The 22754-nt window shown below is 45.3% G+C and overlaps 1 protein-coding gene across 1 annotated transcript in view; it reads right to left on the bottom strand.

Moving 5' to 3' along the window:
- Positions 1-22754, bottom strand: part of LOC309550300 (vomeronasal type-2 receptor 26-like) — a gene marked incomplete at both ends in the record, with an annotated part of 67610 nt that overhangs the window by 30765 nt on the left and 14091 nt on the right. Inside the window, one exon of the mRNA XM_082250702.1 lies at positions 2163-2379. Coding sequence (XP_082106828.1) covers positions 2163-2379 — 217 coding nt within the window. The remainder of the gene's footprint in view (positions 1-2162; positions 2380-22754) is intronic.

Raw genomic sequence — 22754 nt, forward strand, 5'->3', positions numbered from 1 at the left:
AGGGATTTGTGTTTTTTTTTTCTTTTATTTTTTAATATGAAGCTGGCACTAAATTTAATGTCACAGCAATTTAAATTGTGTTATTTAGATTTTTCTTTGTAAATGTCCTTTTTGCTGCAGCACATCCTACAACAAAAGTGAAAAAAAAAAAAAAATTAGAGTCCCCCCAAAAATACATACCAGGCCCTTTAACCACTTGCCGACTGCCGCACAACTATTTACGTCGGCAGTCAGCCCCTCACAGGCAGAGCGACGTTAAGCTACGTCGCTAGCCTGTGAGGGTCTAGGGAGCGAGTGCGCGCCGCCGGAGGCGCGCTCCCGCGCGGTCACGGACCCCCATGTGCGTGTGACCGGTGGACCCGATGTCCGCCGGTCACTCGCCATCGTCCGTTAGAGCGGGAGAAAGGCAGGCGGCTAATGTAAACAAGCCGCTTGTCATTCTCCCCTGTGTATGAATGGTGATCATACGGTTCTACTATGTAGGACCGTTGATCACTGTTCATACACCTCAAGCCACAGCCAATCACAGCTAGAATCACGCCCCTAGGGACACACATAACCTCTCCCTCTCAAAAAAAGTTAACCCCTTCACTGCCAGTGTCATTTTACAGTAACAGAGCATATGTATAGCACTGATTACTGCAGTAATGTCACTGGTAGCCCCAAAAGTGTCAAAAATGTCAGTCAAGGGTCCGATCTGTCCGCCGTAATGTCGCAGTACCGCAAAAAAAATTGCAGATCGCCGCCATTACGCGTTAAAAAAAAACAACAAAAATGACAAAAATCTTTCCCTTAGTTAGTAAACGCAATAACTTTTGCGCAAACCAATCAAAATACGCTTTTTGCGATTTATTTTACCAAACATATGTAGCAGAAAACAAATTGGCCGAAAATGTTAAAAAAAATTTGATTTTTACATTTTTTTGGGGGGAATTTCATATAAAAAAATGTGAAAAATATTGTTATTTTTGCAAAATTGACGCTCTTTTTTTGTTTATAACGTAAAAAGTAAAAATCGCATAGGTGATCAAATACCACCAAAAGAAAGCTCTGTTTGTGGGAAAAAAAGGACGTCAAATTTGTTTGGGTACAGTGTCGCACGACCGCGCAATTGTTCGTTAAAATCACGCAGTGCCGAATCGCAAAATAGGCCCTGGTCAGGAAGGGGGTAAAATCTTCCGGGGCTTAAGTGGTTAAGTCTGCTAAGGCTTTTAAGGTTGGATCTCATGCAAGAAAAAAAAAAATTGCATGACATCCCCCAGAGAATCCATACTAGACCCTTACTTGGAGCACACAGCCTGGCTGGTCAGTGGCCAGGAGCGGGGGAAGAGAAGTGTATTTCCACCCTCCTGAACCAAACCTGGCCACATGACCTCAACAATGGGGAGTGCCTTGCCATGGGGTGATAAGAGCTTCATCTCCTGTAGGTAATACCAGCATCATTTTTAGTAATAATTGGGCCTTCAGGTACCCCCCTCCACCACGTGAATAAGTATAGGGTTACATAGTACTCCTTCTCATTCACACAAAAAAGAATTGTAACCTAGAAATAAAGACATCAAATGTCAGACAAGTCCTTTATTAAAAAAAAAAAAAGAAAAATCTCGAAAATGTGCCTCCTTATAGATTCATCAGCAATCATGATGTCCAACACTCACAGACTAGTTGAATATAAAAACCCCAATGACTAGATACACACAACTGATCATGACAGTACACATAGCCAAATGACCGCTCCCCAAGCCGGTACCAGCTATATAAGGAAAGGGTTGGGAATAGTTGGGACGTCAGAAACATGCACACACACACCTAAAGCAGATACAGTGACACATACAATGGGTAGGTGTAGAAAAATCTCACATGCACAGTCAAGACACATTAGCAATCAAACAAGACAAATGCATGCTTAACCCTTTATGACATGCATTCCAAAAACCTTCCAAAACAGATCCATTATTATTTAGTAATAAAATCACTAAACCTTCACTCCAGAATCTTGTCTTATTCTCTATCATATTGTGAAGCTTTTTGCAGATCAGAATACAGGTGACATGAGTAATTCTATCTGTGTGATTGTGTGACTTCTCTGGAGCTGCACCCTGTACACTTCCCTCTGTCTGATGTATAATATAATACATGATTAGAATCCCAATACTGCTTACCTTAGACATAACATAAAACTGTTAACATAATCTCCCCTCGGTCCCATTGCTGACATAAAATGGTTCACAGTGAAAACCCCTCCAATGATAATGTCTCCGTCCTGCACATATTCATAGTCATCAAGGGCTGCAGCGAGCTCCAGATGACAGGCCGGGAAAGGTCTCTGGATCTCCGATTTACAAAGTGCAATACACAGGAGGAACACACGGAGCAGTACTGTAGAAGAATAACAGGAGGATAGAGCTGCAGATATGACACCCCCAGATAACGACACCAGATAATAATACCCCAACGTAAGACATGAGATGAAGAGAGGTTTGCATAGCTCAGGATCAGGCAACATGACACGGCACAGGGAGGGTGACATTGATGATGATACAGCCATTCAAATCCTCTTTATATACACTATAGAGTGATTCCAGACAATGAATTCTACATTTACATCTCAGTGTTTGTGCTGCAGACAGGTTTATCCTTTTACTGAAATAATGTTACTAAAAGAGTTCAGAGTAAAAATACGACACTGCGATTCTCTAGATAAATTGACAAGACAAGATAGAAATGCGAAAGCTACTTTTGCAGATTTGTTTCTAAAAGTCAAGGTGTCTTCCCAATCCTGGTTTTATTACCTAATGGATAACTGACCCAGAACATGTGGGCGGAGGGGAGTAACAAAGTCTATAGGAGAGCTGACCCTACTTCTCTCACCATATCATGGTAACAGAGGTCCTCTTTATCTCCAACCATAACAAAGAGTGCTGGTTGTAGTTGGATATTTCTCATAGCATTATTAAGAGAAATTTGTGATGTGTTAATTGAATTTAGCAGTGGTTGAGGAGAAAGTTTGAAGCCCCCCCTGAAGCTCACAGTCTTATAAGTGGTCCAAGATCAAAACATGTCTATTGATATGAGTGAGTGATGTTGTCTTCTCCACTCCATGTTTGGCCCAATGGGTTTGACGCTGACAATTCTCCTGATGCCCACATGGGGCTCACATATTTTTGTTGTAGTCAACAGGGGAGTGCCTTGTGAAACTGACTTTAGAGTATTGCAAGTGTGCAAGACTACAGGGAGTGCAAAATTATTAGGCAAATGAGTATTTTTGAGGATTAATTTTATTATTGAACAACAACCATGTTCTCAATGAACCCAAAAAAACTCATTAATATCAAAGCTGACTATTTTTGGAAGTAGTTTTTAGTTTGTTTTTAGTTTTAGCTATTTTAGGGGGATATCTGTGTGTGCAGGTGACTATTACTGTGCATAATTATTAGGCAACTTAACAAAAATCAAATATACAGTATACCCATTTCAATTATTTATTTTTACCAGTGAAACCAATATAACATCTCAACATTCACAAATATACATTTCTGACATTCAAAAACAAAACAAAAACAAATCAGTGACCAATATAGCCACCTTTCTTTGCAAGGACACTCAAAAGCCTGCCATCCATGGATTCTGTCAGTGTTTTGATCTGTTCACCATCAACATTGCGTGCAGCAGCAACCACAGCCTCTCAGACACTGTTCAGAGAGGTGTACTGTTTTCCCTCCTTGTAAATCTCACATTTGATGATGGACCACAGGTTCTCAATGGGGTTCAGATCAGGTGAACAAGGAGGCCATGTCATTAGCTTTTCTTCTTTTATACCCTTTCTTGCCAGCCATGCTGTGGAGTACTTGGACGCGTGTGATGGAGCATTGTCCTGCATGAAAATCATGTTTTTCTTGAAGGATGCAGACTTCTTCCTGTACCACTGCTTGAAGAAGGTGTCTTCCAGAAACTGGCAGTAGTACTGGGAGTTGAGCTTGACTCCATCCTCAACCCGAAAAGGCCCCACAGGTCATCTTTGATGATACCAGCCCAAACCAGTACTCCACCTCCACCTTGCTGGCGTCTGAGTCGGACTGGAGCTCTCTGCCCTTTACCAATCCAGCCACGGGCCCATCCATCTGGCCCATCAAGACTCACTCTCATTTCATCAATCCATAAAACCTTTGAAAAATCAGTCTTGAGATATTTCTTGGCCCAGTCTTGACGTTTCAGCTTGTGTGTCTTGTTCAGTGGTGGTCGTCTTTCAGCCTTTCTTACCTTGGCCATGTCTCTGAGTATTGCACACCTTGTGCTTTTGGGCACTCCAGTGATGTTGCAGCTCTGAAATATGGCCAAACTGGTGGCAAGTGGCATCTTGGCAGCTGCACGCTTGACTTTTCTCAGTTCATGGGCTGTTATTTTGCGCCTTGGTTTTTCCACACGCTTCTTGCGACCCTGTTGACTATTTTGAATGAAATGCTTGATTGTTCGATGATCACGCTTCAGAAGCTTTGCAATTTTAAGAGTGCTGCATCCCTCTGCAAGATATCTCACTATTTTTGACTTTTCTGAGCCTGTCAAGTCCTTCTTTTGACCCATTTTGCCCAAGGAAAGGAAGTTGCCTAATAATTATGCACACCTGATATAGGGTGTTGATGTTATTAGACCACACCCCTTCTCATTACAGAGATGCACATCACCTAATATGCTTAATTGGTCGTAGGCTTTCAAGCCTATACAGCTTGGAGTAAGACAACATGCATAAAGAGGATGATGTGGTCAAAATACTCATTTGCCTAATAATTCTGCACTCCCTGTAAATAGACACATTGTATAAAGAACTGGTATGTAGAGCCACCATGACTATGGGGTTAATTTACTAAAACTGGAGAGTGCAAAAACAGGGGCAGCTATGCATGGTAGCCAATCAGTTTCAAACTTCAGCTTGTTCATTTAGACTTTGACAAAAAAAAACTGGAAGCCGAATGGTTTCTATGCAGCGCTGCGCCAGATTTTGATCTCTATGTGTATCATTTTTTTTCATAGAGAAAACTCTGTGCAAGGAGTAGGCCACATGGCTGAAAACTACAACTGCCAGCACATGAGATATTTTGTTACAGTGCTTGCAGGATCCCTGCTGGGTCTTCTACAGGGGCGTAACTACAGGGGTTGCAGGGGTTGCAATTGCAACCGGGCCCCATGCTCCAAGGGGGCCTGTGCGGCTCCCCTGTACACCTGGATAGGAGGGGCGGCGCCGGCCGGGGCAGCATGTAGAGAAATCACTGTCCATCTTTTTCCTCCTGTAGCTGCGGGAGCTCCTTCTTTTTCTGAATGGACAGAGTCATAGCCAGTGACATTGTAAAAAATAAAATAAAATGATAAAAACTTCCAGGATCGCCAAGGTCACACTTGTGACCGGGCCCTGGCAATACACCACCGTAGGGAGGCCCCAAGATGGCAGGAAGGAGGCCCACTGCAGAACTTGTGAAAGGGACCCGCTGCAGGCCGGTAATAAAGGGCCCCGCAACGAGAGTAAAGGGCCCCAGGATCAGTGGGAAGAGCCCCAGGCTTGAAGGAAAGGGCTCCGTCCAGGGAGCCTTCATGGTTTCTTGCACCGGGGCCCTGAAGGTTCTAGTTACGCCTCTGGTCTTCTAGGAATCATTGCAGGATCTCGACTGGGATTTTCAGGATTGCAAGAATCTGGAACTTCCTAGGTTCCAAAACACAACTTTGAGTGTGTCCTCTGAACATAAAAGTATGTAGGCTTTAGCTAAAAGTTATAATACTTACCAGTCAGTTGCTTGTTTTTGTTCTTCCAGATTGACCTGACTACTCTCTAGCCTGCAACCTGGCTTGATCCCTGCCTGGACCTTACTACTTTCTTGCTTGCTACCTGCCACAACCTTTGGCTGGACCTGACTACTTTCTTCTTTGAAGCCTGCCAGCCTACCTGGACACAACTACTTTCTTGTCTACTACATTGTAAACTGTCTAAATGCTGTAGCTCTGCCCTAACAGCCCTTTGGAGGGGCAATCCTGAGTGTGAGTTGCATTCAGTTTCAGAACTGTGACCTAATGCCAGTTGCAGAAATGAAAACTGGGACCCCTAAGGTTTTTGTCCCATCTCCACCTTTAGGAGCTCTGATAAAGACAAACTAATGCTTAGCCAGCATGCCCCCTGCGAGCCCATTTACAGTAACCTACCAGAGAACACCAGAACAGATGTGAGGACATTATTAGTATAGGGATAAAGGGAGGAATGTTAGCTTTGATAAAGTTGCTAGAGAAAGATAACAGTAAGCTTACTGTTAGTGGGCTCAACTTAAGGCTATGTGCTGGCCTGGTTGTTTGTTGCTTTGGTCTTTGTGGGGCAGATGTGGAAATCTTCAGGGACTGTTGTTTGCTCTTGCTGCCAACTCACATTGAACCAATGGATTTGAACTGGAAAAAGTGCCTGATTAGTGCAGAAGTGCCAGGAGACTCCAAGTGGTGCCCAGGAAAGGCACAAGGCCAGGAGAGTAAAGGTAGTCTTATGCCCTCTGGAAGAGAAAGAAAGCTCAGAAGGAGAGGCTAAATGGCAGTGAGGTAAAAGATTTTCAAGATCAGAGAGTAGCGTCAATCCAAATGCTTCTTGATGCACTGCTGAAAAAAGCAAACCACCAAGGCCGTTTAGTCATCTCTACAGTGTGGGCTAATTTTATTTCAAGGTTTTCAGTTCAAGGCTTTGTGTAGATGAGTCTGCTGCTGACATCAGAGTTATGATCTAAAATCCTTTGTATGTGTGGATTCTATGGTGATGCGTAAGCACATGACTTGGCAACACAGTCCAGTGGAAGCAGTACCCACGAGTTGGACTTTCCCTAGGTCCTGGTGCAGAAAAAAATGTTGCAGAAGTATGCCCAGCCTTTTTATGGCAGCTTAGTAAAACTACTGCCACTTCAACTGCTCTTGCACAAGCTAGTGTAAACTGCCCCCTTCTGCCACTGCATAGCCCATGCTGCACCAGGATGGTGGGTACCAGTCAATTCACATGTCCCAGAAAGTAATCTCTGCTCTCCATCTTCACATTGAAATGTGTCTCTGTTGCTGGACCACACGGTTCGCAGCAGGATACACCTGACCACAGGCATTTGGTCCAGTAAGCAAAGGCAGCATCTCCTGGGAAAGACATTGAATGCCTTGGATGACATGGTTGCAGATGCATACCATTCGACTTTGTGGTACTGCCTTGTTGTTTGATGGAAGTTGGCAGCAAGATCTTCCCCCTCTTCCTCATTGGTCTCATCCTCCTAATGAACTTTAGCATTAGGAATAGTAAACTCCCCAAGTGCACCAACACCTACCCAATGTCCCAGCACAGTGGCTAAGTGGTTTGCACTAATAGGAGGCACTGAGGGGCACTGAGAGGTGGCACTGATAGGCACTGATAGGCACTGGTAGGTGGCACTGATAGGCAACACTGATAGGCAGCACTAACGATGAGGCACTGTCATTGGCTGACTCGTTGATCACAGAGTGTGCCGCCCACGTGTCGCAGGGGATGCGCGGGCAGCACAAGAACGGAAGGATGTCCATGTACGCCCTCCAATTCAAGCTCACTCTGTAGCCATCTTTCAGCTATAGCATGAGCACCAAGTGGTTAATAAAGCTTCAAATAAAACATAAAAATATTTTTTTGTTAAATTAAAATTCCTTTAACTGCTTCTTAGATTCGGGAGGGCGTATTAAAACGTCTTCATGATTGAGCACCTCATGCACGCTCTGTGATTACGGTGTCCATTGGATAGTAGATCACGGAATAGGGTATAGGGCCAATGAAATTGTCCCTGTAACAAATGATTGCTGTGACCAATCTAGACTTTGTAATATTTGCTTACTCTTCTTTGCAGAACTGCTCAAGTTCAGTTAAATTTGATTGTGCCCGTTTGTGGACTGCAGGCTTCAAGTCATTCCACAGATTGTCAATGGGGTTTAAAGTAGTTTTAAAGGGAGAAGGTTGTTTATCTTAATGCATTCTATGCATTAAGAAAAAAAAAAACCTTCTGTGTGCAGCAGGCCCCTTCTGCCCCCCTAATGCTTACCTCAGCCCCATCTCGATCCAACGATGTGCACGAGTGCCTCAGCTGTCTGGGACTCTCCCTCCTGCAGTCAATAAAAGTCAGTTAGACAATAAGGAGAGAGAGGAGGCGGGGTCAAACAGCGGCTCCATGTCTTAATGGACACACAGGGCTGCAACTCGGCTTGGGTGGCCCCATTGCAAGCTGCTTGCTGTGGGTGCACTCGGCGGGAGGGAGGAGCCAGGAGCTCCAGTGAGGGACCCGGGAAGAGGAGGATCCAGGCAAATCTGTGTAAAACCACTTATGCACAGAGCAGTAAGTATAACATGTTTGTTATTGTTAAAGAAAAAAAGAGACTCATATGACGTCCTCCCAGAACAACAGTGCTCCCGCCCGGCTGTCATTGTAGTATAGGCAAGGCAGGAAGGTATTACAGTTTAACTAAAGGTAAATCTTTCACTTTTTTTTTTATTTTGGATACAGGTTTTTGTAAACCCATGTAGTCCTAAATGGTTCCAAGTAATAAGTATTATAATTAAAATTGATTGATATGCCCCACACTAAAAAAAAATTGCCTTATTATATCTTTGTTCGAGATGATGTCTTCCCTATCATGTCACCTGCAATCCCCTCCTTTCAGGATCAAATGGCAGCCAGTGCGGAAGTACATACAAAGCTAGCACCCTCACTTCTGGAAGTGACGTGTGCCTGCTGATCTGTGGCCAATGGGCTGCTGGGTGGTAAGACAGAGATGGAGTAGTGCTGGAAGGGGAAGAAAGTGGCTGGAAGGGGAGAAGCGGGGTGGGGCTGGCCAATAAGGGAGAACGGACACTGACAACGCTACTGTGAACAGGCACATTTAGCTGCACATGGCAAGCATTGTGTGTTACAGAGAGGAGGAATTGCTGAATGTCTGTTTAGATGGTTGTTTCTAATCAAGCATTTAGCAATCCAAAAGTGCTTCGTACAAAAAATGTATGTTATTTATCTAACAAATAAAGGATTGAGATTTTGATTTTTAACTGGAATTCCACTTGACCTCCAGAAGATTTACCCCTTCATGACCAGGAACAGGTGGAGAGGGGTGGCAGGAAGAAGAGCAGATCCACTCTCTCTCCTCCCCCATTTCTGCAGGGGGGAACTGTTAGCTGTGAAAATGTAATAACCACACTGAGCCATGAAAGGGGCAGCCAGCCACTCCTAAATTTACAAACAGATTCTCCTGTCCCACGGACATTTATTGACAGGAGAAATGTGGCTTATTTTTATACAAGGAGGAGTGGGAAGTGCCGTCATGTAAGTGCAATTAGTCTAAAAACAATTGAATCCGGAGATGAAAGGTGGCACTCACATTTGGTGAAATTATGAAAACATGTATCCTGGTGGAAAATATGCAGAGCTCAGGAGGGTTGCAGCTGAGTCTCTAGGATCAGGCCATTTGGCTGGGAAGGTGTTGTGGATGGTGGCAGGTCAGCTGCAAGATGGAGACAGCAGGAGACAGTGGAGATCAACTGAAGGGATGTACCGAGGGTATGGAGGTCTGGTCAGCAAGCTGTGGTGACTCAGCTGATGGAGACTCTGAGAATGGTGACTGATGGCAGTGGTGGCAGGAGTCTGTTTCAATCAGCTAGCTGGGTGAAGCAAAGGGATTGTAGTCCTGTCAGCAGGCTGGGATGGTAGAGCTGATGTCCGTGAGTAAAGCAGGGCTAGAGCCGGAGCGGCGAGATGGCAGACTGCCACATGGCTGATCAGTAACCATTCTCAGAGTCTCCATCAGTGGAGTCACCACAGCCTGCTGACCGGACCTCCATCCCCACAGTACATCCCCTCAGCTGATCTCCACAGTCTCCTGCTGTCCCCATCTTGCCAGCCAAACAGGTGTCCTCTCCCAGTGGCTCCTACAGACCCAGCTGCGACCCTGCCGAGCCCTGCATAGTTTCCACAAGGATACATGTTTTTACAATTTCACCAAATGTGTCATTTATCTCTGGCTTCAATTGTTTTTAGACCAATTGACCAATTGCACTTAGATGGTGACACTTCCTCCATGTATACAGAACACATATCCCAAGGTTTCCTATTCCCTCTTGGGGCAGCTGCAGTCTGAATCTTAGTGTTTTTAAGTTACTGTCTCCCAACTAGGGTTGAGCGAACACGGACTGTATTATTCGTGTTCGTACCGAATAATTGGATTTTTGTTACCCGAAAACTTTACTGTATGTTCGGGTAAAAATCTGTGTTCGGTCATTTTATTTCCGGGTTTTGCATGCTTTGGCGCGCTTTTCATGGCGGGCTTTCAACAGCCAATCAACAAGCGTTTAACTGGTGTGCCTAAGCCATCCCAGCCATGCCTACAAATGTATCAGTAGCTGTGATTGGCCGTCTGAAGCATGTGACCATGTCTTTATAAGTGAGAGACCGAGCGCCGCTGCGTCATTCTGCTGTGTACTAGTTCAGGGACAGAGCACACATACGTGCTGGCTGCTGATTAGGGACAGACAGGAAAAAAAAAACATTTGTGTCCGGATAGAATTGAGGGACAGGTCGGAGTGAATTAGGCAGGGCGAGTTGTAGGCATTTTAGGGAGAGAGTCTGCTGATTTTTAGGGTCAGTGTGTTCTACAAACTACAATCGATATTGCTGTGTGGAGGGGTTTGCAGTCACCCGATCTACGATCTTATCAATCCTTTTAGGGACAGAGTCTGCTGATTTTTAGGGTCAGACAGTGCGTTCTACAAACTACAATCGATATTGCTGTGTGGGGGGGGGGGGGGGGTTTGCAGTCACCCGATCTACGATCTTATCAATCCTTTTAGGGACAGAGTCTGCTGATTTTTAGGGTCAGACAGTGCGTTCTACAAACTACAATCGATATTGCTGTGTGGGGGGGGGGGGGGGGGGTTTCAGTCACCCGATCTACGATCTTATCAATCCTTTTAGGGACAGAGTCTGCTGATTTTTAGGGTCAGACAGTGTGTTCTACAAACTACAATCGATATTGCTGTGTGGTGTGGGATAGGAGATAGGCAGGTGTCAGTGGTCCACATCCATTTTGCTGTGTGTGGGCTGCTGTGAACACAATCTTTTTGGGGTGCAGTGAACACAATCTTTTTGGGGCGCAGTGAACACAATCTTTTTGGGGTGCGGTGAACACAATCTTTTTGGGGTGCAGTGAACACAATCTTTTTTGCCCACTGAGGAGGAGAGAGAAAAGTATTTTTCTGTCAGGCATTGTGTGCAGCATTTTTCCTTCAGCTGTGCTGTGCTGAGTGACTGATCATACACTGCTGTGTTCAGTTCACATGTGCTAATATTGAGTGGTTTCAGAAATCATTCACTTTTTTTCTATTCCACTATTCAATATACAGCCTTGGGTTAAAAAAAATTAAATTGTGGCCTGCAGCAGAGCTGATTGATATTTGGGGTTTTTGGGGTTCATCTCATACTTCTGAAGATTTGAGGGTGCTGCCTGTTCCATACTCCTCCTACTCCTCATTCAGCCTTTTAGGGGTACAAACAATAGTAATTGGGGTCTAGTGTGGTTTTGTACGTCTGAGATACATACACATTTTTTGATCATATTTCCTATTCCGCTATTCAATCAAAACCTTTGGGGATCAATTAAATTGCGGGATAGTCTGTGTTGGTAGGTGTGAGATCCACCTTTCCAAGTTTTTGGGGTTCATCTCATACTTCTGAAGATTTGAGGGTGCTGCCTGTTCCATACTCCTCCTACTCCTCCTACTCCTCATTCAGCCTTTTAGGGGTACAAACAATAGTAATTGGGGCCTAGTGTGCTTCTGTACGTCTGAGATACATACACATTTTTTGATCATATTTCCTATTCCGCTATTCAATCAAAACCTTTGGGGATCAATTAAATTGCGGGATAGTCTGTGTTGGTAGGTGTGAGATCCACCTTTCCAAGTTTTTGGGGTTCATCTCATACTTCTGAAGATTTGAGGGTGCTGCCTGTTCCATACTCCTCCTACTCCTCATTCAGCCTTTTAGGGGTACAAACAATAGTAGTTGGGGCCTAGTGTGCTTCTGTACGTCTGAGATACATACACATTTTTTGATCATATTTCCTATTCCGCTATTCAATCAAAACCTTTGGGGATCAATTAAATTGCGGGATAGTCTGTGTTGGTAGGTGTGAGATCCACCTTTCCAAGTTTTTGGGGTTCATCTCATACTTCTGAAGATTTGAGGGTGCTGCCTGTTCCATACTCCTCCTACTCCTCATTCAGCCTTTTAGGGGTACAAACAATAGTAATTGGGGCCTAGTGTGGTTTTGTACGTCTGAGATACATACACATTTTTTGATCATATTTCCTATTCCGCTATTCAATCAAAACCTTTGGGGATCAATTAAATTGTGGGATAGTCTGTGTTGGTAGGTGTGAGATCCACCTTTCCAAGTTTTTGGGGTTCATCTCATACTTCTGAAGATTTGAGGGTGCTGCCTGTTCCATACTCCTCCTACTCCTCATTCAGCCTTTTAGGGGTACAAACAATAGTAATTTGGGCCTAGTGTGCTTCCGTACGTCTGAGATACATACACATTTTTTGATCATATTTCTAGGGTTGAGCGGACACCTAGATGTCCTTGTTCGACGGGTTCGGCCGAACTTTAAAAAAAAGTCCGGGTCCGTGTCCCGGACTTTTACCGAACTTTTCCCGGACACCGAACCCCATTGAAGTCAATGGGGACCCGAACTTTAAGGCACTAAAATGGCTCTAAAACACCAAAGGAAAGGGCTAGAGTGCTGCAAATGGCAGCAAAACGTAATTAAGAGCATGGCAAGTGCTCTGCAAACAAATGTGGATAGGGAAATAACTTAAAACAACAAAAAAAAACAGAAAAATAAAACAATGTTCTTCTTCATCTCTGAAGGACGAGGCCCATATGGAGTAGGAGGGAGGTTGAGGTGGTGGTGGATGTGGCGGTGACATAGGCATGCGCACAGGGTGTGCCTGGGCACACCCTAATCACCTAGGGCACATAGCATTGCCAGTGAGGAGATGGGAAAGATCTCCCTCGGACCTGCTCTGCTCTATTTCTCTTTGCCTACAGGTACATGGCCCGATACATTACTCTCCCTGCTGGCAAACACATGCATGAGTATTTCAACTTTGGGGTGCACACCTTAATGCAATAGGCTGCGCACACCTATGGGCGGTGTAGGTGGAAGCGGCGGTGGAGGAGGACCAGGGCCGGATTAAGAGCATCATGGGCTTGGTGCTGAGGATTTTGAAGGGACAAACCACACACCACGCAGGAGTTGTGGAGGAGCATGGAACAGCAGACAAATGAGTGGTTGCTGCCAGCGAGCATCAAGCCCGGCCTGGTGGTGTGCGATAATGGGCGAAATCTCATAGCAGCTCTGGGCCTAGCCGGTTTGACGCACATCCCTTGCCTGGCGCATGTGCTGAATTTGGTGGTGCAGAGGTTCCTTAAAAACTACCCCGATATGTCAGAGCTGCTGCAGAAAGTGCGGGCCGTCTGTGCGCACTTTCGGCATTCTCACCCTGCTGCTGCTCGCCTGTCAGCGCTGCAGCGTAACTTCGGCCTTCCCGCTCACCGCCTCATATGTGACATGCCCACAAGGTGGAACTCCACCTTGCACATGCTGCAAAGACTGTGCGAGCAGCAGCAGGCCATAGTGGAGTTTCAGCTGCAGCACGCACGCGTGAGTCGCTCTGCGGAACAGCACCACTTCACCACCAATAACTGGGCCTCCATGCGAGACCTGTGTGCCTTGTTGCGCTGTTTTGAGTACTCCACCAACATGGCCAGTGCCAATGACGCCGTTCTCAGCTTAACTATCCCACTTCTATGCCTCCTTGAAAAAACAATTCGGGCGATGATGGAAGAGGATGTGGCACAGGATGAGGAGGAGGAGGAGGAGGAGGATGAAGACGTAACATTTCCAAGGCTTTCAGGGCAGTCATTCACAAGGGGCTCCGAGGGTGGGTTCCTGCACACACAAACGACAGGGACACAATTGTCCAGCAGGGGCACAGTTCTGGAGGATGAGGAGGATGAGGAGGAGGAGCTGGAGGAGGAGATGGAAGCATGTTCACAGCAGGGTGGCACCCAGGCCAGCTCATGGCCATCACTGGTGCGTGGCTGGGGGGATACAGAGATCACAGACGATACTCCTCCCACAGAGGACAGCCTTTCGCTGCCTCTGGGCAGCCTGGCACACATGAGCGATTACATGCTGCAGTGTCTCCACAACGACCGCCGAGTTGCCCACATTCTAACTTGTGCTGATTACTGGGTGGCCACGCTGCTGGATCCCCGTTACAAGGACAACGTACCGTCCTTAATTCACTCACTGGAGCGCGATCGCAATATGCGCGAGTACAAGCGCACGCTGGTAGACGCGATGCTGCTGGCATTCCCACCTGACAGCGGGGCCACAGTGGAGGCACAAGGCAGAGGAGGAGGAGGAGGAGGAAGAGGTCGCCAACGCAACCAGGGCACCGCCAGCACCTCAGAAGGCAGGGTTAGCATGGCCAAAATATGGAAAAGCTTTGTCAGCACGCCACAACAAACAGCAGCACCAGCAGCTCATATGGAACGTCTTAGCAGGAGGCAGCATTTCACCAACATGGTGGAGCAGTATGTGTGCACACGCCTAGACGTACTGAATGACGGGTCTGCCCCCTTCAACTTCTGGGTCTCCAAGTTGGGCACATGGCCTGAGCTTGCCCTTTACGCCTTGGAGGTGCTGGTGTGCCCTGCAGCCAGTGTATTATCTGAACGGGTATTTAGCACGGCTGGGGGCGTTATCACAGACAAGCGCAGACGCCTGTCCAGACACAATGTGGACAAGCTCACGTTCATTAAAATGAACCAGGCATGGATCCCACGGGACTTTTCCGTACCTTGTGCAGAATAGCGATGGATACCGACCTTACCCAGCCATTGTTCCATTTTTGCTCTTTCTCACTCTTTTGGGGTGTACCCTCATTTAAAATTTGTGAAAAGAAGCAGTGTTGGCTACCTCGTCCTCCTCAGGGCCAGATAAACGTAGGGGCTATTGGAGCTGCAGCTCCAGGCCCCTACCTTTATATAGGCCCCAGGTTGGCCATATTTACTGTTACCGCTCTTCTGTCACTTGTAAACACAGAAGTCTGGCTTCTATGCTCGCTTACCCAGGCAGCTCCCTCAGAACCTCCCCACACAGCATGAAGGCCGGACAAGGAGGGACAGTTGCCGATGCATGGATGTGTTTATGGGCTTCAGAGACAGCATCCCATGTGGAATTAGGCATGCATGGCTGCACCCTTCCTCCTCTGGGTGCATGCCAAGGCACAGCCCTTAAGGCCCTTCAAAATCCTCAGCACCAAGCCCATGATGCTCTTAATCCGGCCCTGGTCCTCCTCCACCGCTGCTTCCACCTACACCGCCCATAGGTGTGCGCAGCCTATTGCATTAGGGTGTGCACCCCAAAGTTTAAATACACATGCATGTGTTTGCCTACATGTACATGGCCCCGATACATTACTCTCCCTGCTGGCAAAGAGAAATAGAGCAGAGCAGGTCCGAGGGAGATCTTTCCCATCTCCTCACTGGCAAACAGAGTGATAATGCTATGTGCCCTAGGTGATTAGGGTGTGCCCAGGTACACCCGGCACACCCTCTGTGCACGCCTATGACACCGCCACATCCACCACCACCTCAACCTCCCTCCTACTTCATATGGGCCTCGTCCTTCAGAGATGAAGAACATTGTTTTATTTTTCTGTTTTTTTTTGTTGTTTTAAGTTATTTCCCTATCCACATTTGTTTGCAGAGCACTTGCCATGCTCTTAACTACGTTTTGCTGCCATTTGCAGCACTCTAGCCCTTTCCATTGGTGTTTTAGAGCCATTTTAGTGCCTTAAAGTTCGGGTCCCCATTGACTTCAATGGGGTTCGGTGTCCGGGAAAAGTTCGGCAAAAGTCCGGGACACGGACCCGGACTTTTTTTTAAAGTTCGGCCGAACCCACCGAACACGGACATCCAGGTGTCCGCTCAACTCTACTCCCAACACATTGCTGTTGCTTTTTATTTTACTAGTTCCCTCCTAAATAAACAAGTCCACCCCCCCCCTCTACTTTGCACCATATTTTACTGATGGTGAATCATCTGGTTTGCAAATGTCAGGGCTGGGAGCAGATAGTTACTGTATGTAGTTCATTATCCTGCAGAAGTCAGGACAGGCAGAAATCCAAAAGTAGTCTGTATCCAGGCTAGAGGTCAGTTTAGGTGGAGATAGTATTCCGCATCTGAGCTTGAAGTCAAGGCAGTAAACAACCAAAGAACAATCCATATCCAGGCTAGAGCTCAGATCAGGTAGCAATCAGAGAATAATCCATATCGTGGCTAGAGCTCAGATCAGGCAGCAACCAGAGAATAATCCATATCCCAGCTAGAGCTCAGATCAGGCAGCAACCAGAGAATAATCCATATCCCAGCTAGAGCTCAGATCAGGCAGCAACCAGAGAATAATCCATATCCAGGAAAGAGGTCAGCTCAGGTGGAGAGAGTAATCCGCATCTGAACTTGAAGTCAGGGCAGAAAATTATCCATATTCAGGTTTGAGGTCAGGACGGGCAGCAACCAGAGAATAATTCATATCCAGGCTAGAGTTCAGATTAGGCAACAACCAGAGAATAATCCACATCCTGACTAGAGTTCAGCTCAGGTTGACAGAGCAATCACATCTAAAATTGAAGTCAAGGCAGTAAACAACCAGAGAATAAAGTATATGCAGGGTTGAGGTCAGGGCGGGCAGCAACCAGAGAATAATCCATATTCAGGTTAGAGGTCAGAACAGGCAGCAAATAGAGATGAATCACCATTGTTATAGGATTCGGTGCGACTCAAGTCAGGCCTTAATGTGATTTTGCGTTTTTAATGTGTCACTTTAAATATTACTAAAATAGTTCCTCACAGTGAAACAAAATTGAAAAAACAAAAATGTTGTTGCTTTGGTACTCCGAAACAGTAACTCCACATCCAGAGAGAGAGAGTCCCAGTGGAAAGCATAGAGCATATCTTCAATCCGTATGTGAGGAGTGACCACCGACACCCAATCACACAGCCTCTTACCTTACTGTATATCACAGACCCTCACTACAAAGGTCTATGTAAGCGGTGTTATATACAACAGGCAAAGGTGATAGTAGAATCCTCCAATAATCCTCTAGTGATCCTCTCCACGAACATAACATCTCATGTGGCGATAAATAAAACACTCCCCATGGTGTAGACATCACCAACCAATTTAATAAAAAATAAAATATCCACTCACATAATAGTTGTAAAAATTCAGCGTGTCTGAATATATCAATTTGGCATTTCAAGCCAACAAGATAGGCAACAGAAAATTCCAGAAAAAAACAATGTGGGGTCCCCCCCAAAATCCATACCAGACCCTTATTTGTGCATGCAGTCTGGTAGGTCAGGAAAGAGAGGGACAATTGAGAGCCCCCCTCCTGAACTATACCAGGCCGCATGCCCTCAATATGGGGGTGGGTGCTTTGGGGCAGGGGGGGCCCTGGTCGATGGTTGTGGGGGTCTGCGGGCAGGGGCCTTATCAGAATTTGGAGGCCCCCTTTAACAACGGGGCCCCCAGATCCCAGCCCCCCTATGTGAATGAGTATGGGGTACATAGTACCCCCACCCATTCACCAAACATGTGTAAAAATTGAATAAACTAATTTTAACAAATCCTTTATTAAAAAATAAAAAACAATGTCCCCCAATGCAGATCCATCTCACACTGCCTGAACTGGAAAAAAAAGAAAAAAAAAAAAAAAAACAACCTCCGGCCTCTGCTCCTCCGTCTGAAATTTCTTAAAATAGCTAAGGGGCGGAGTCATCAGTGAGTGACCCCGCCCCTTGTGACATCACTGACCAGGGCATGCTGGGTTAATGATGTCACACGTGGGTGGGGTCACCAGGTGAAGTCATCAGGTGGCCCTGCCCCTTACCTATATAAGAAATGTCAGATGGAGGAGCAGGCAGTCTGCGGGGAGCTTTCAACGAGCCTGGAGGTTTTTTTGTGATCCCCTTTTCCTTCATAGAGCAGATTTTTTCCAGGTGCAGTGTGTGGTGTGATTGGCAATGAATTTACATCAGGGACACTTTTTTTTTATTTTTTAATAAAGGAATTGTCAAAAACTTAACTATTTAACAATTGTTAGACAGAGGAGCAGGCAGTCCATGGGAAGCATTTGACGATGTCAAATTTTTTTTTTTTTCGGGTTTGACCAGTGTGGCGGGCGGCATGAGATGGATGTACATTGAGGGACATTGTTTTTATTTTTTAATAAAGGAATTGTTTACTGTCTTCATTCACTTCCCTTTTTACACATTTTTGGTGAATGGGTGGGGGTACTATGTACCCTATACTTATTCACCTTGAGGAGCAGGATCTGGGGGCCCCCTTGTTACAGATTCCTATAAACCCCCTGCTTGCAATCCCCCACAACCACTGCCCTCCTTCCCAAAGCACCCCCACACCATGTTGGGGGAATGTGGCCTGGTATGGCTCGGGGCGCTCGCTCGCTTTCTTAACCTGCCAGGCTGCTTGCTCAGATAAGGGTCTGGTATAGATTTGGAGGGGGGCCGGCAATTTTTTTTTTTTCAATTTTTGTGTGGGTTTCCCCATAGAATCCATACCAGACCTAAAGGGCCTGATATCTATTGGGGGTGGGTCCCCAGGCTGTTATTTTCTGAATTTTCTGTTGCCGGCATTGTTTTGTTTACATTTCAGCTGTCAGCGGGGAAGCCAGCTGACAGCTAATGACTCATCGATTGTTAAGGATGCAGCGGGCAGCTTCCCGACCCGCTGCTCAAGAACCAGCTATTCTTTCATAGAATTTGATCATTTCTCAATCAATCCGAATTCAAATCATTCTAGAAATTTGGAATTCTTTAGAAAATGAATAAACAAAATTAAATTTAATGAATTCCAAAACCCCACTAAACGAATTCCGAAACAAAATTAGTAACATAACGAATATATATGAAAATAAACTAAGTTTTCCTTTCTGCACATGTCTAATGGCCATTACTCTTATTGAACATTTGGCTTCTATTGACCATGGGGGTGGGCATTGGCACTCGGACTTCACTGAACTTGCCTCAAACCAAATCAAGGTATGTTCAGCTCATCACTAACCTTTAACACAAGAAGGCTACCTTGGGGGGGGGGGGGGGGGTTACCTGGCAAAGCAGCCTTTCCCCATGTCAATGGTGACAAGGACCTTTTTTCAAGCATATTTGGCCTGGCCCGGTGTATGTGGAGGTTTGTGGGCAGGAGGCTTAGAATCTGGAATGCCCCTTAGGGCTCTTTCACACGGGCGGTCCGATCAGATCCGCCTGTCAGTTTTTTAGGCGGATCTGATCGGATCCTCCATGCAGCTCTATGGGGCAGCGGATATCAGCGGAAACACCTCCACTGACACCCGCTGCCACCCGTATCCGATCCTGTCCGTGAAATCTGGACGGATGGAAACCCTATTTTTCCATCCGTTCAGGTATCGGATCAGATTGGATGAGAGCGGACAGGCGGTCCGCTCTCATCCGATCCCCCATAGAGAGCAGCGGGGGCTGTGACACCTCCCTCTCCGCACTGCAAGCGGAGAGGGAGCTGTCATCCGCCGGCTCAGCGGGGAGGCGGACCGTGTGAAAGAGCCCTGTGATAGCTGCCTCCCTTGTGAATGAGTAAGAGTTTCATGGTTTCTCTGGTTACTCATTCACAAAAAAAATATCACATAGCACATTTGACAAAAATCCTTATATAAAAGAAATGTCCTTCATCAATCACATCGTCTGGCAATGTAGGTCCACGTCAATCACAATAAACAATGCTTGCTGCCCCTCTTTTACTGGCCAGGAAGCCTGTATGCTCAGATATAGATATGGATTTTTTTTTTTCTTGCTTGGGGTCCTCCTTTACCCATTTGACCTCCATAAGGTTTTACCTCCTTCATGATGAGTCAATTTTTTTGCTATTTGGCACTGCGCTACTGCGCTGTCTTGCAACGCTGTACCCAAACATAAATTGCATTATTATTTTCACACAAATGCTTTGCAGGGTTGAGAAACAGAGAGACTGTTCCCACTATACATTATACATCTTCATACCACTGACTGTGTGTCCACCGGTGTCCTAAAAAATGAATGATGTCATTGGTTGCTGGGGTGCAGGTAGTCAGCCCACACAGTGTCCATGGCTGTTAGGACGTAGGCTGTACTGCAGGAAGTTGTGTCAGTTTTTGGTACCTCAGGCCAGTGAAAAGTGGGACTTTTAAGGCAGGTATGAAAATACGATAAAGTTCAAGCAAAATCGCTAATAATAATAAAATAATATTTAATCCTTAAAATCATAAGTACAGTGAAGTACAGTAGCGTGAAAAAAGGGTTATAGACCCTTGTGAAAGTGTGTAATAGTTGGAGGATAGTGACACGTGGTAAATGGTGACTTTTTAGGGGTGTATCTCTGTCATTCCCTGCTGGTAAGCTTGGGTTGCTTTGATCAGAGATGTCTCCTATATCCTACGCGTTTCCGCCCTTTTTAGAGGGGGCCTTTTTCAAGGTTGCTAGTCACCATTTCTGTTGATAGAATACAGATACGGTGTTCAATATTTATAAATAGTTACCACTTTTATATATATAAGTTGTGGTCAGTTTTCAAAAGTAGTACATACATATTGTTTTCTTTAAATCCTTGTATGTTGAGGTAACTCCCTCTTTAGCACAACGGGAGCCTGTGCGGTTTCCTGAAAAATATGTATGGAGTTTAAATGCCGAGTTTTTGGTTGGTTGTTAAATTATGTAAGTGTGCTTGTATTAGAACTTACATATATGTTGCCCAGTTTCACTTAATGGCTAATTTGGTTCCGGTATATAAATAAAACCGGTCCTTTTCAAGGAGGTCCTTGTGCCTATGAATAGTGCAATGTGAAACAGGTATAAGTTGTTCAAAAGACATTTAAATGAGTTGGGTACAATGTGTGAAAGAGTGTTGGCTATATTACCTTAGTTCTTTTGTTATGGCTGCGGTGGAGTCTTTAAAGGTTGTCTCCAGCCAGATCGCGATCAGGCTGGAGACATTGCACTATTTATAGGCACAAGGACCTCCTTGAAAAGGACCGGTTTTATTTATATACCGGAACCAAATTAGCCATTAAGTGAAACTGGGCAACATATATGTAAGTTCTAATACAAGCACACTTACATAATTTAACAACCAACCAAAAACTCGGCATTTAAACTCCATACATATTTTTCAGGAAACCGCACAGGCTCCCGTTGTGCTAAAGAGGGAGTTACCTCAACATACAAGGATTTAAAGAAAACAATATGTATGTACTACTTTTGAAAACTGACCACAACTTATATATATAAAAGTGGTAACTATTTATAAATATTGAACACCGTATCTGTATTTTATCAACAGAAATGGTGACTAGCAACCTTGAAAAAGGCCCCCTCTAAAAAGGGCGGAAACGCGTAGGATATAGGAGACATCTCTGATCAAAGCAACCCAAGCTTACCAGCAGGGAATGACAGAGATACACCCCTAAAAAGTCACCATTTACCACGTGTCACTATCCTCCAACTATTACACACTTTCACAAGGGTCTATAACCCTTTTTTCACGCTACTGTACTTCACTGTACTTATGATTTTAAGGATTAAATATTATTTTATTATTATTAGCGATTTTGCTTGAACTTTATCGTATTTTCATACCTGCCTTAAAAGTCCCACTTTTCAATGGCCTGAGGTACCAAAAACTGACACAATATTTAACCAGGGACGACGGCAAACCCGACTACACATAGGACTATAGAGATCAAAAAACCCTTTGTACTGCAGGAAGTTGGCTTCCTACTGCCGTAGCAGCCAGAAATTTTCACAGGTGAACAAACCCAATCTGGCCAATAAGTTGAACAATAAAGAGAGATAACTCTGCTCAGGCTGGTCAAAGTCCACCAATCAAGGTTTGTGCTTAAGCTCGGCTCGCCACCAGGAGAATCATAAAAGAATCAATCATCGCACACCACCACGGAATCTAATGAAGAAAAGTTCCTTTTTTCACATAAGTGGTACAAGGTACAGTAGGGTAGGACATTGTTCACTACCAAGCACGTAGCATTCGTGTGAAATGTGTCTACTGTCCTACTTTTCTTCATTGGATTCCGTAGTGGTGTGCGACCATTTTCTTCTTTTATGGCCATTAAGTTAACACAGTCCATAAAATATGAACATTTCGGCTGAGGTCATACATATGTGAATTGGATGCAAGTTTCCACATTTGAAAAGGGTCCTGTGCGTCTTTGGTCCCGATTCAGGTGCAAATTCAGGCCGAAATTCTGACCTGATTCGAACCTGAATCGGTGAACAGTGGCGCACCGGACCCCCTGCTTTGAACCACGGCCTCAACATGTGTGAACCCAGCCCTAGAGTTTGGTGTGAACCATGCTTGGTAAATAAGAACCTCTTCACTATTTGCGAACATAACTCCTTTATTGACCAAAGTTTGACAAAGGGCAGTGATGGTTCAGTGAATTGTTTATGCCAAGGAAGCTTTTCTGAAGCTTAAAGCTGTATTTTGCTCTGGCATTTTCATTGGAATATATTTTACAGACAAATACCTCAAGCAAAGATTTAGGAACAGCCTTGTTTCTAGAGGTCAGTGA

This window comes from Pelophylax lessonae (assembly GCF_965119305.1).
Source record: "Pelophylax lessonae genome assembly, chromosome: 3".
NCBI lineage: Eukaryota > Metazoa > Chordata > Amphibia > Anura > Ranidae > Pelophylax > Pelophylax lessonae.